The sequence below is a fragment of the Myotis lucifugus genome, unplaced genomic scaffold, assembly GCF_000147115.1.
Source record: "Myotis lucifugus unplaced genomic scaffold, Myoluc2.0 scaffold_6, whole genome shotgun sequence".
Classification (NCBI taxonomy): Eukaryota; Metazoa; Chordata; class Mammalia; order Chiroptera; family Vespertilionidae; genus Myotis; species Myotis lucifugus.
This window is the reverse complement of record NW_005871054.1, coordinates 1,724,781-1,738,422: the sequence shown is the minus strand read 5'-3', so window position 1 is coordinate 1,738,422 and position 13,642 is coordinate 1,724,781. Positions and strand designations below refer to the sequence as shown.

The 13,642-nt window shown below is 33.6% G+C and overlaps 1 protein-coding gene across 1 annotated transcript in view; it reads left to right on the top strand.

The window, feature by feature from the left end:
- EHBP1 (EH domain binding protein 1) overlaps positions 1 to 13,342 on the top strand; it is a 276,286-nt gene extending 262,944 nt beyond the window's left edge. Inside the window, exons 21-24 of the mRNA XM_023745988.1 lie at positions 4,502 to 4,601; positions 5,723 to 5,796; positions 11,964 to 12,078; positions 12,284 to 13,342. Coding sequence (XP_023601756.1) covers positions 4,502 to 4,601; positions 5,723 to 5,796; positions 11,964 to 12,078; positions 12,284 to 12,374 — 380 coding nt within the window. The 3' untranslated portion in view covers positions 12,375 to 13,342. The remainder of the gene's footprint in view (positions 1 to 4,501; positions 4,602 to 5,722; positions 5,797 to 11,963; positions 12,079 to 12,283) is intronic.
- The last annotated feature ends 300 nt before the right edge of the window (positions 13,343 to 13,642 follow it).

Sequence of the window (13,642 nt, the reverse complement as noted above, 5' to 3'; positions counted from 1 at the left end):
TATCTCTCTTCCTTCCTCTCTGTAAAAAATCCATAAAATATATTTTAAAAAAAAAAGAATTCACTGTCGAAAAATATATCTTTCTAAATAGATAACTTTATGATGAAAGATTAATTAGGAAAGTTAATTAGTAGACAGTCTTTTAAACAATGTTTCAAAATTTTAGGTTTTTACATCACTTTTATTCATTTAAAAATTTACATTGAAACACTGCTTCCGAAAAAAGAAATGAAAACTACATACAGATTCATTGATGAATTCTTGAATGAAATTAAATCTTGACTTTAAGTACTTTTTTTTTTAGGTATGGAATATAAAAGTGGTTACTATAGTCATCTAACATGTATTAAATGTGTAGTGTTCTGTTTTATGCTGTTTTCTATTAAATGGTTTTTGTTTATGTTATAGGAAGAATGATTTGAAGTCATATTTACATAGTTACTTTTTCTGCCATTATCATTATTCTTGATTGTTTATAAATTTATACAAATTATACTCCAGCTACAATAATTGATTAAGAGAAAAAACTGATATTAATTTAAGACATTGTAATGTCAGAAAAGACGTTGCATTTCTGGAGGCAAAATAAAAAACAGAAGTCTTTAAGAAAACAAAGTAGAAAAAGTATTACCAGAGTTTGTATTAGTCTATACTTTTAAAAATATATATATATTATTGATTTCAGAGAGGAAGGGAGAGGGAGAGAGAGATAGAAACAACAGTGATGAGAGAGAATCATTGATCAGCTGCCTCCTGCACACCCCCTATTGGGGATTGAGCCCACAACACAGGCATGAGCCCTTGACCAGAATCGAACCTGGGACCCTTCAGTCTGCAGGCCGACACTATCAGCCAAACCAGCTAGGGCTAGTCTATAGTTTTAAATGTTATGGGGATGTTTTTATTGGTTGTATAATAAACATGAGGCTATGTTTTAAAATAAGTATAACAACTCAGCCATGGTTTCACATTTTAGTAACTGTATACTGAACTGTAGTATTTTGATTTTTTTTAAATTTCAAAATGGTCCTTAATAGTATGTATTAAATTTTTCAGTTTAATACATATTAAATCTTTCAGTTCCTGAAATTTAAAAAAATTAAATTTAAAAAAGTATCAGTGTCTGACTCTTAACATGACAAAAATGTAGCTGGTAAGTACAAATCAAAAATAATTTTGAAATAGAAGTAGTTAACCAGGTAAGGTTAAACAAGAAAAAATTATTTATGGCCATTTTATAAAATAATGACAGTCTTCATTCTAAGCTACAATGTAAAGTGCTTTATTCTGAGATTATGTATTGTGGCAGAAGCTAAAACTGCCTTTTTTTTCTAACAGTGCCAGAATACAGCCTCTTTTTCTTTTTTGCACTAACAAGACTGCTTTACCACCACAGCCCACTCTAAGTAATTAAATCAATCCTTTGTACTTACCGTATTCTCCTCTAGTGACGGTACTAGATCTGATTATATGCTTCATGCATATTCAAAGTACCGCACTGACAGCTCTTTAATGAGCTCTTACTTAATCAGTATGAACAATGTTCATCTTGTTCTTTTTTTCCTCATGCATTAGAGCTAGGAACAGTTGGGAAAAATGAAACATCCAGCATTCATTTGAAAAATATATTGTACTTTGAAAAGTGTCTAAGCTGAGGAAGTTGCATTCTGCCCTTTAAAAGTCTGATGGACAAATTGGATTACTAGTATTGGATTAAATAACAAATGGTTAGAGGAGAAATGAGAAAAGCTCACTGTGATCACAGGCTTTAATATTTTTTGTTACTTATAAAGCTAAAGGGGTCTTTAACCAGTTATTAAAGTCAGGATTAATTTGTAATGGTTCAACTTACTGGCTTTTAAAAGCTTTTTGAATTTAAAAAATTTTAAATCCCTGAAAACAATAGTGTAATGATGTGTTAGAAGAAAATTTAATTTTTTTATTGCCATGCTAAGTATAGATTTCCATCATTGTGTACAATCTCAGATAAGGAATTTGTGGTACATAATTGATTTAACCTTAAATATGTTTTTTCAGTTAATTCATATAATCTACGTCACAATGTGAAATGTGTCTTTACATATTATTGTTAGGCTTATTTACTTTTGAACATAAAACTCTGTATTATTAGTTATTTCCTAACAATTAGGGGAGAGGGATTTTATCCTTACCCAGGCATGAGTTAAACTGAAAATAACATAAGACCACATCAATATTGTTACTGTCAAGGAAGCAATCTTCCATTGAAGAAAATGATGCTAATTTAAGAGTAGGCTAGTTGCTTCTAGTATTCCCTGAAAGCCTCAATTATAAGTTAAGTTAAACTCAAAACAAACTTTTAATGTCTGTATTTTTAGAAGCTACTTAGGTTATAAACACAAGAATTAAGTCTTTCATCAGAAAATAAAATATCATAGTAACTGCACCTATTAATATTGCACACATGTGTGATTTCAATGATCAAAAAGGCCTTCACCAGGGTACAATTGGCCTTTTTCCAAATTGCAAGCTTTTCCCCAGCTTTTTCTTTTTACTCTTTCTTCTTTTGTTGCTACCCAGGGATTTGTTCCTATCGCAGCCTATATCACATGACTAGTGTCAAGACATCACATGGTCTAAAGTGAATACAAAACCAGCTACCCTAAAGGAGAGATTAAAAATACTGTAAAACAATAAAGACTTTTGTTCATACTCTAAAAGAATCTATCCTGTCTGCTCCCTACCATAAAGTTTTAACAGCATTTAGTGAAGACATATATCCTCACTGTTCTCCCTAATGATGAACAACAGATACCTATTTCACAGGGATGCTCTGAAGTATATGTTTAATCTTTTGCACACAGAACAATTCTTTATACTCTATTTTCATTCTAAATTTTTCTTCAAATTTATATCAATGTAGAAATAGTTAATTAAATGGTACATTCATAATTTATTTAAGTATTTAAAAGAATGAAGTAGATCTTCAAGCAATATGACAACAGTACATCACTGGGTAATATACAGGGGTGGGCACAAGTAGGTTAATAATAATAAGTACTACAATAATTAATAATAATACAAGAATAAACCTGTTTCATGTACTCATAACTGTAAGCCTACTTTTGCCCACCCCGGTGTGATATGATCTCACTTATATTACAGAAAAACCTGTATGAATCTATATAGATGAGGTATATTCGTGTGTGATAGACAGCTATCTCTGTGGTCTGGAAGGAGACATGCTAAACCTTAATAGTACTTACTTCTGGGGAAGGGAGTTGGGGTGGGATTGGTGAAAGAGGACTTGACTTTTTACTCAGTTATACTTCTGTACTGTTTAAATGTTTTAAATGTATTTGAAAGTTAAAAGAAAATATCTTGCTCACAATGAAAATAAAATTTAGGGAATTAACTGGAATATTGAATCTTAGCTGGGATATTTAACTTTTGTTAATATATGTTTATTGATTTCAGAGAGGAAGGGAGTGGGGGAGAGAGATAGAAACATCAGTGATGAGAGAGAATCATTGATCGGCTGCCTCCTGCACGCCCCCTACTGGGGATCGAGCCCACAGACCAGAATCGAACCTGGGACCTTTCAGTCTGCAGACCAATCCTCTATCCACTTAGCCAAACCAGCTAGGGCAAATTTTTAAGTATGATTGTGGACTACTTCTACATGAATAATATCAAATACATACTGTATATTATAATCCTTGATACAGTGGCCTTTGGGGGGCAGTAGTGTAGATGATGGAATGGATATTAGGAAAAGTGAATTTGAAATGTGCAATTAGTAAGTTTATAATCTAAAATGTTAGACCATCGCTCCATTCAAATGTTTTCTGATTTACTGACATTATTATGTTCATTATAATGTGTTTTTTCACAGATAGCTATAGGCATTTTTTGTAACTTGGTCATTTAAAATAATTTGCAAGTGTTTACCCTATAACTTCCAGAATGGTATATGCACGTATGTCTTAGTTTACTTTGGGGGAGAAAAAGAAGAAAAAACAACAACAAGTTGTTACAAGTGGAAGCTTTCACAAAATCTCTGGACTTCTCTGATCTTCCTGCTAGTCTTGTAATTCTCATAATGATTTTTTAATATTTTTTCTTTATCATGACCATATGTCTGTCAGCGCCATGAGTTCCTCATTGAACTATAATAACAAATCAGCCTCTGGGGAGGATTTAAAAGTTGGAACACTTTTCTTTTAACACTAACACTGTGTTAGTGTTAGTATGATCTGTAGATATGTTCAGGAGGGCTGTATATTTTGACATGCTGAATAATGACAGCTTTAGAAGATTGAATTTTAGAAGATTATGAAATTTTAAATATCAATTTCTTTTTTCAGGCCTTGGACTTTAATCTTATGTTGTTATAAACTGTTTAATTTGAACTATCGGGGTAACTAAAATGTTTTTATATTAGGAAAAAACAACAGTTGTGCTAAACAGTTATCAGCCTGCAAATGTCATATAACAAGAAATAACTCTTCCTGAATTATAGGAAGAAACACCGAAGAAGAAGAAGCTATGATGCAGGAATGGTTTATGTTAGTTAATAAGAAAAATGCCTTAATAAGGAGAATGAACCAGCTCTCTCTCCTGTAAGTACTCATAACTGCTTGTTTTTCCTGCAACATCAGTGGATCTTAGGCTTTTGGTTACTGGTTTCTTAGGGTTTCATATTTATTAGACTTAACTTTTTCTTTCCTTAGAGATTAAAGTCTATTTTATATAAAAATAAAAAAATAGTGTATAACCAGTTATTATCTGAACAGTAAGAATTTAAAAAATAGAGTGCTAGATACTGAAAATATGTTTGCTATACAGAAAGCCAATGAATATAAACAATATTTGTGTTTAAGAAATAAAGCATTGTGTATAAAAAGACTTGGTGTACCTATAAATAAATTGAAATGTATTTAACATCAGATTCTAAGTTAAAAATTAAAGTAACTCTTAGTAAGGACAAAAGTACCTTTGTCTTCTACAGATGATGTTACCCTAAATTTTGGGATAAAAGATTAATGAGTTACAGAGAAGTGACCTTTTTATAATTGCAAGAATTACAGTAAAATGTAGACTAAACCAAATGTAAGCATTCTTAGTCTTTAGCATTTAATTTACTATAGGACCTAATGTTTGTTCCTTTTTGCTAACTAGCAGTGTTCTTATATTATGCCACCCAGTGTGGGAAGAAACAGGCTTACATGTTTTATTTTAGTGTAAACAGCTATTTCTGTCATTTCTGTTATGCCCGAACTTGATAAAAGAATTATAAAGAAGCACAAAAGTTAACCAATCCTAGATTTATAACCGTGTCCATATTAAATTTGCACTTGTAGTGCTGCCATGTTTCTGTGTTCTTTTCATACGGAGTTCTAGACAAAAGCATGTTTGTTGTGAACTATGAAAACTCTTTGACAAAATAGACAAAATAGCCTTATATCTGGCACTTAGTACAAGAAGCATTGAAGAATGAGACTATTTATTTTCAGATTAAAATATACCTCTGTGCAATTCAAAATTGAGGAAGAAAAATAACAGCATTAGTAAATATTCAACCTGAGGAAGGTTTTAGGTTTGTGTATCATTTGTTTGGAGTAGCTTAAAGTTAAAGAGAAAAGTCAGTTATGAGTCCTAAAATCAATGTAACCTAAAGGTTCTTTAAAGTGTTTAATGATTTAGTAATTAGCATATTGATGAACTTTTGCAACTTGCCTAGGGAAAAAGAACATGACTTAGAACGAAGGTATGAGCTGCTGAATCGGGAATTGCGGGCAATGCTAGCCATTGAAGGTAAGAAATGCTATGGTGGAGTGGAGGTATGTGAGGTGTCAATTGTCAAGAGAGATTTAAAGAGTATAATACACTTCTTGTCTCCCTAGGTGTGATCTGACTAGGGACCTACAGAATTTGCAAATAAATGCCTTAGCATCAAAAAGCATTAGTCATATAAAACCTAAGGACCTTACTAGTAATTCAGATAGTCGTTATGCTAGCTATTAAACACAGGATTTTCTTAAGTTTTGTCAGTAAGCTTAAATGTCAATAAAATGGAAAATATAAGGAGTTAAATGATTTAATTACATTTTATGTGCAATTTAAAGTTGTTTACACTGGAGAGGTTTGGGTAAGATTTACCGTTTTGATTTTTCACATTTCAAATCTAAATTTTACCTTAATATTTAATTGATGTCAACACTGAAATATTTCACTGTCAGTCTACTATAGCTCCTATTAAGCGATTATTCAGGCAAAGATTGGCATAAGAGATAAATGAAACACTTTCATACTTTTCATAAAGCTTTTAAATGAATTATGTAGTAATCCTAAGCATAGTTCATAATATCAGTAAACATTGGCTATCTTAACTATGGCATTTACTATATATGATTTTTTAAAAATAATTAGGTGTTTTAGAATGCTGTTCTCTTTATACTTATTATTTGAAAATGTCTCATAGTTAAAGATGTCTGTCTGCTTAAAAGCTAATCCTTTGGGCTCTGTAAAATGGACCTTTTGTCTAATCAATGCAAATTGATTTTCCTATTCTATATTGACCTCTTAACCCATTGACTGTCCATGGTAATTTCCTTCTTTACCTGATAAGGTACTTGATCCATAATAAGTCAATTCTAATTAGTTTAAAAACTAGAAGTTTAAGGTTGTAAGTGGGAAGGCAAGTGAAAACATTTTTAAAATATTTTAATTAACACTGTTATTAGATAAAATACATTCTATTTATCTAAATAGCATATTTTAAAATTATAGAAGTTTTATTTTTACTTTTATGTACATTATCTCATTTGATAAATATGACTAACAATATTTATACATCCTCATTAGAAATCAGACTGATTTTAAAAGGTTTCAGATAGCTAATTTCCTTCAAGTAGCTATCCAAATGTATCAAATTATACCACTGATAATGAAAATCGTGTGTTTAATAGCAAGCATAATGATTATCTATCTGAATAAAATTTGTCAAAATATTTAAGAAGTTCTTTGAAACTTATCATTGAAATAAAAAATAGAAGTATATTAAATGATATTTTTCCTCTGGATATAATTTTTGTAATTGTATAATTTTTAAGAAATTGGAAAGTTAAATACTTAGTGAAAGGTAGTTACTGCAGATATGTTTACATGGTATGGTATGTATTTTATATGTGCAATTTAAAATGTATGTATATGTAGTATATAATATATAACTCATTATTCAGTTTATTCTCTATAGATTCATTATACATTACACTCAATACAGAGTATTAAGAATTTGCCCACTCTTTCATGTATAATAATTAAATCATCCCTAAAACACAACTTGATACAATACAGTGGACTTTTAAGGCAGATATTGCTTCTATCCCAAAACCAGTATTATTACCATATACCATCTTAAAAGGAGGGCCATGACACATATAAAAGATCCCATTTCATCAGCAGTCCTGTCCCTACATACGAGACATACAATCTTAAATAATCTTACATTTTTTTCTGCCTGCTCTTATACACACGGAAGACCGGTAGAAAGCCATATATTTTTAAGAGGGGGAAAAAGTAATTTTTTTTCAAACGATTTTGATTTCTTTAAAAATAATATAATTGTCCCATATGTGGTTGTGCCTCAAATCTCTCAACAAGTTTCTGTTGCTGGTTGAGGGGAAAAAAGAGACTTGAAGAAAGAAGCAGCCTGTTGATTACCAATAGAGACCCTTTCTTAGAGAGGCCTGTTGCACTAGCCTGGGCAGTACTAGGGTTGAGCTGTCCTGGAGAGGTACTGACAGTCCTGATAATCAGTTCTGTGAAGACTGTGTCCTCTGAGCCAACCCTTAGAATGGACATACATGTGATTAGGTTAGTAGCCTTTTGGAGTATTAAAACACCACAGAAAGACACACTAACAGGCAGCATTAGTTGGTTTTGTTTTGCTTTGCTTTGTTCTTGCCCATCTCTTTTAAAAATTTACTTAGTAGCCATATGATGGTTTTTGTAATAAATAAACTAAAATATTTTCAAATAAATCTGCTGCTGAAACCATTCACCAGGAGAAGAGCACGGAATATTAATAGCCACAGCACACAGAACAAAATATTAACAGCTTGGTTTGAGAGCAAAATAATAACAACATTCAACATATCCATTCTTCTGAAAATCCATAATCACTCTGGTCTGTGTTTTACCTTTTTTTCCCCTTAAGTTTTTTTTCATAGCAGGAGTTTCACTCTACTGAGCTAAGTTATAGGATCCCCTAAGCTAGCAAACATCATTCAGATACTTTTCCTATAGTTTTTTTTGTTCCAGATTACTTAATGCCCCCTCAGGAAAGGTAAATTCATTTCTGCACACATTGGGGTGGGCTTTTAGAAAGTGGTGTGTTCATTTTCTGCACAAGAAATGGATCTTCTCTAGGATTTTGTACATCTTGATTTATTCTTGGCTTAGAGTTTGAAGTGGGTGCTCTTCTAAAGGGATTTATGCATAGGTTCACTATTTTTGTAGTTATGGTTTATATGATAAGCTTTTTATATTTAAAATCAATATGTAATCCTGTGGAGGAGCTTATCCCCTAAAACCCCATTTGTAAATCTATTTTAGCTTTGTTGCACAGCACAGCCACAGTCTTCCATAGATTGATTAGGTACAGAGGTAGAATCCTATCAAATGGCCTGCTCTGATGATGATGCAAACTCTTTCAGGATTGCTAGTTGACTGGAACTAAAGATAAGACTTGACTGCAATCCCCCAATGTGCTCTTTACAAAACTAGTGTTAATTTTCATCAAAGTGCCAGGCTTATTTATAGTGGCAAGGTGGAAGGTTTACTACGGCAACTGTAGGTCCTTTCTGTTAAAATGTTTATAGGTATTTCTTTTGCCCTTTTTCCAAGGTAATTATCAACTTCAGCAAATAAACTGAATCAGGGAATAAATAATTGACCCTATATAAAAAAAGAGTTTTTTTCAAATTAACAAAACAGCTCAGTGCACATGAACATAAACAGAATCTCTTTATTTCAACAATTTGGCTCAAATGCAGCATCAAAACTTAATCCTATTTGTTGCAAAAGTATGGCTTGTAGCAAAAGTACACTGGAATCTTTAAATTAATCAGAACCCACATTGTAGTCTGCCCAAGCCAAAGTCACCTCGCCAGCTAGCTGTGAGTGGAGCTATAGGTGAATAATCCTTTCTTAAAATGTATAACAGGTAACACATAAACTTACATACAGGTTTTTAAAACATAACATTATGTCTGGGAGAAGCTATTTTAAAAGGATTTTTTTAATTTTTAAATTTAGACTTACACATACAGATGTGAATTTTGATCAGTTTTAAATGTATTAATTTTTTTTAAATCATCAAAATAGTTTAATTTCTCAAGCTAGCATTCAGATACATATGTGTGTGTATAAATTTACTCCTATGAAAAGCAAGTACGAAGTAAAAATAGTTTGCTACTGTAAAATGTACTCACTATACATAGATAGCTATTTGCTCTACAATTTAAATTCTAATATCAGTTAAATTTGACTGTGAAATGATGAAAATTACCTAAATATTCATAATTTTAAAATGTTTTTGTTACAGTTACAGGAAATTCAGCTTGGAAAAGTTAAGATTTTAAAAAAATTTCAATATATCAGGTGTTAAAAAGTTTTCTCTCATGCATATTGTTAAAGCCTTGTTTTTTAAAAATTAAAGAAAACTTGATATTTCTAATTATTAATTAAAGCCTTAAAGGTGACTGGTCAAATGCAGAGAAGGGATAATTCAATGTCTGTTTTTTTAAAAAAATTGTTATTTTAAAAAATGTACGTTTCAATTTAGTTATACTTTTTAAGTGTATGGCAGAGAAAATTTCCCAGTTATATCAAAATGTTTTGGAAGTAAGGATTATAAACTAAAGCTTATAATCAACATGATTTCTTCAGGTTGGAATGGAAAAATTACTATTCATCAAAACTAGTAATCTTAATAATTATAAAATTTAGTTACAAATCTTTTACAAATTTACTGGGTTTTTCTCTGAGTTAATATTTCTAAAACTACAGTTACCTGAAATTAGATTAGATGAACTTTAAGATCTTGCACCCTGGAGAGCTCTATTAAAATATCTACTATGTAGAATGAGACTGATTAAGAACAAGACCCAGATTAGAAAATTGTCCAGCATTCCTGAAACTCAGCATTTTAATTCAAAGAATAAAATTATGATAAAATATGGCTTTTTTTCAGTCTTGCTGTTTCATTATTATTTTTAAATTCTTACATTTAGAAAAAAACCTTTTCATAGTAATAATTTATTCCTCTTCATGTTATAGAATATTTTATTTCTTTTTTAATGAGAATGCGTTGTGACCATTTATTTGTGTGATGTTTTGTATCGGATGTGGATTATTAGTATATGGTATGTTTTATAAATTTGTATGTATGTATTTGAGCTTATAATGAAAGGAATAATGATAAAATTGAATAAACCGTTCTAGCTTCTTGCTGCTATTCTAACCTTTATTGCATGATGATGTATCTAATTTTTAATTTGTAAATACAGGATAGAATTCCCTCTAGCACCATTTGCTTTCATAAAGCTGCTGAGCAGTTTGCTGTCTTGAATAAATTTTGCTTTGGAGGGGGTGGGGGGGATTTGAACCAGCACATTCTTGTGTGGTTTGTGAAGATTCACATGGTAACCAGCGGTGTGCATTGTTAGGTTTATCTGAATAAGCACCAGCCATGTGAGTTTTAACATGATTGCCCAGGGCAATGGAGAGAGAAGAGAGAAACCCAAAAGGATTGCACTTCTCTCTGTTTTTTGGAAAGTGCATTTGCTGGGGGAGGGGCTGCTTGAGTCAGTGGCCACGGTTGTTTTTTTTGTTTTGTTTTGTTTTTAAGCTGGTGTCCTGTTTCCCTCTAGGTCCTCATTTGTTCTGCTATCTGCCTCATCATCTACTTCTTCTTTTCATTGTTTACCTTCCTAATGAGGGAGGCGGGGTAGACTGGGGATTGATTGACAGCTACAAGCCCTTACAGTCTGGCCAGAGAGCTGTTGGCTTTGGTTACAAAAGTGCTTTAAATGTTCGATTAGGTTCTGTTTTTATCAAACCAAACTGCTGCTCATCTTAAGAAAATAATCAGACCAGCAAAGATTTGGAAATATATTATTGGGACTTCAAACCTTCAAAAAACTGCCCCTACCCATGTAAAGAACACTGCTCATCGGATTTTCCAACCTTTAACATGGGGTTTCAAAAAGAAGTATGTAATTTTTCCTTTGCAAAAGTGCTTTGATTTGAAATCACCCAGCCAACCTCTCCAAAAGAAAACTGGCTGTGATGCGATCGAGAGCTGCAGTGTAATATTGCAGAGCAAATTTATTTTTTACTTCAAAGAAAAATGCTAATTAGCCGATTCACTACTTTTAAAGTTATTGTGAAGCATATGGCGCCCAGTGTGAAATACATCCAACTGCTAAAATAGAGCGAAGAGGAAATTAGTGAAGAATAGGCTGTATGGGGTGAGGATGGGGGCGGGGGAGGAGGATAGGTTCTCAGGCTGATTCTCTAGCCTTTTCAGAATGATTTTATCGCCCATCTCTGCTTCCCGCCCCCTCATTTACCCACATCCCCCACCACCTAGCCTTGCGCGGGCCTCTTCGGGGCCTCCAGCTCCCCCTCCCCCACTTTGGCTAAATCGGTTGTGCACCTTCGGCTGGCCACCGGCTCACACCTGGTCTCTTTTTCAGGTTCCAGCCCGGCCATAGCCATCTTCATCTGCGGGAAATTTTAGAAAGCAGGGCTTTAGGGGTGAAGTCGTTATCTCGATGGCCAAACTCCCTACAAAACACTAACTAGTAGTTCTATAATATGGTTTGTGGAGAAATACAAGGAAACTGGAAGAGGCGGGAAGGGGAGGGAGAGTGTGCAGAGGTCCTGCGGGTGGATAACGAGCCTCCTGTCTGCAGACTGGCAGAAGACTGAGGCCCAGAAGCGACGCGAGCAACTCCTGCTGGATGAGCTGGTGGCCCTGGTGAACAAGCGTGACGCGCTCGTCAGGGACCTGGATGCACAAGAAAAGCAGTGAGTGTGCGGTGCGATTGGGTGGAGGCTCTGCGCCTGCTGAGGGTCCGAGAAGTTTTCTGAAACTTCAGTCCAGAGGTCTCGGGTGGGCCGGACAGCCTCCCACTGGACCCGCGATATCTGCACCCGCTGGGCCTTGGGAAGAGGGGCGTGCTGCTCTGTCCTCCACGAAGAAAAATAATTTCATTTCCTGTTTGACTTCCAGGGCCGAAGAAGAAGATGAGCATTTGGAGCGAACTCTGGAGCAAAACAAAGGCAAGATGGCCAAGAAAGAAGAGAAATGTGTTCTTCAGTAGCAACTGGACCAGACTATATCCCAAAATTTTAGTCTTGGGTCCACAGACCAGAAAGTCAGACTCGTTGTTGATTTAAAACTTAACATTTCATTTGGCTGGATTGTACTTCTTTGCTACCACCACCACCCCTTTTCCTCCCTCCTTTCCAGATTAAATATACAGAGCTCCAACATAGCTTTGTGTAAGGATTTTTGTGTGAGTTAATCATTTCCTTGAAATCATGTGAAATAGATTTGCACAGATACCTTGTGAATGATTGGTATTGGGAGTGTTCGAGAAACTGTTCAAAGAAGAAAGAAAAGAACACCCTTCCCTCATTTTTTGATGAGAGAAATTTTAAAACATTTTTTGTTGTTAATAGCATAATGATGGTGGGAGGGGGGTCAGAGGGGAATAAGAAAAATGTCATGAATGATTTTTTCCCAGTCCTGCCATATGTAACCCTGACTCTGTTACCTAAATTTTATAGTTAGATCATATTCAATTTACTTATTAAACTGTTCTATTTACCAGTGGGATTTTCTGCAGTTGTTTTGCATTTCACTGTAAGGATAATAGAGTTCCTTTCCTCTCCTCTCCTCAGAGGATGGCCCTTTAACATAGCCCTGAGACTAGTCCTGTGATTTAAAGGTGAGCTTTGAGGATGGGACTAATTGACATGCATCAGTTTACAAAGAGCTCTTATCTTCTGAGAATGCGCCATCTTTTTCTCTGGATAATTATTTATTACATCTAGCTTGGTTCCTACATTTTGTTAGCTCTCAACATTGGCTCAAGAATGCTGTTAATATTTATTCTGTATTGATAAAAAGTCTGTCTTGCCACTATGAGTAAGTCTCCCAATTAATATTTTCTTCTCTAGCATAGCATTGTCATTTTTTTGTGTGAAAATGGTTATCTGTTTATTTATTACAATATTGAAGTCATATATAAATTTTCAATAAAAGCAGAAACTTTCTTACCTTAAACACTCTGCTACTTCCTTGCAATGAGAATAACACTGGTTTGAAGAGAAGCTTGTGTATCTGTAAGACTTCATGTGGAAAAAAAATGGTCCTTCTGAACACAGGGCAAGGATACACCGTCCTGGAGGGGCCCTGCTGACACAGGAACTGGATTTGAAAAGCAATTAGTCATATTTTCTTAAGCAGTGTAAACTATCATCTTATGTAAAGGGTCATCTCTGTTAAAGATTTGCGGAATTTTTTTATTCCACAGCACTGAAAAAAAGCTAATATCTTGATGAATTTTCCACGTTATTATTTTAA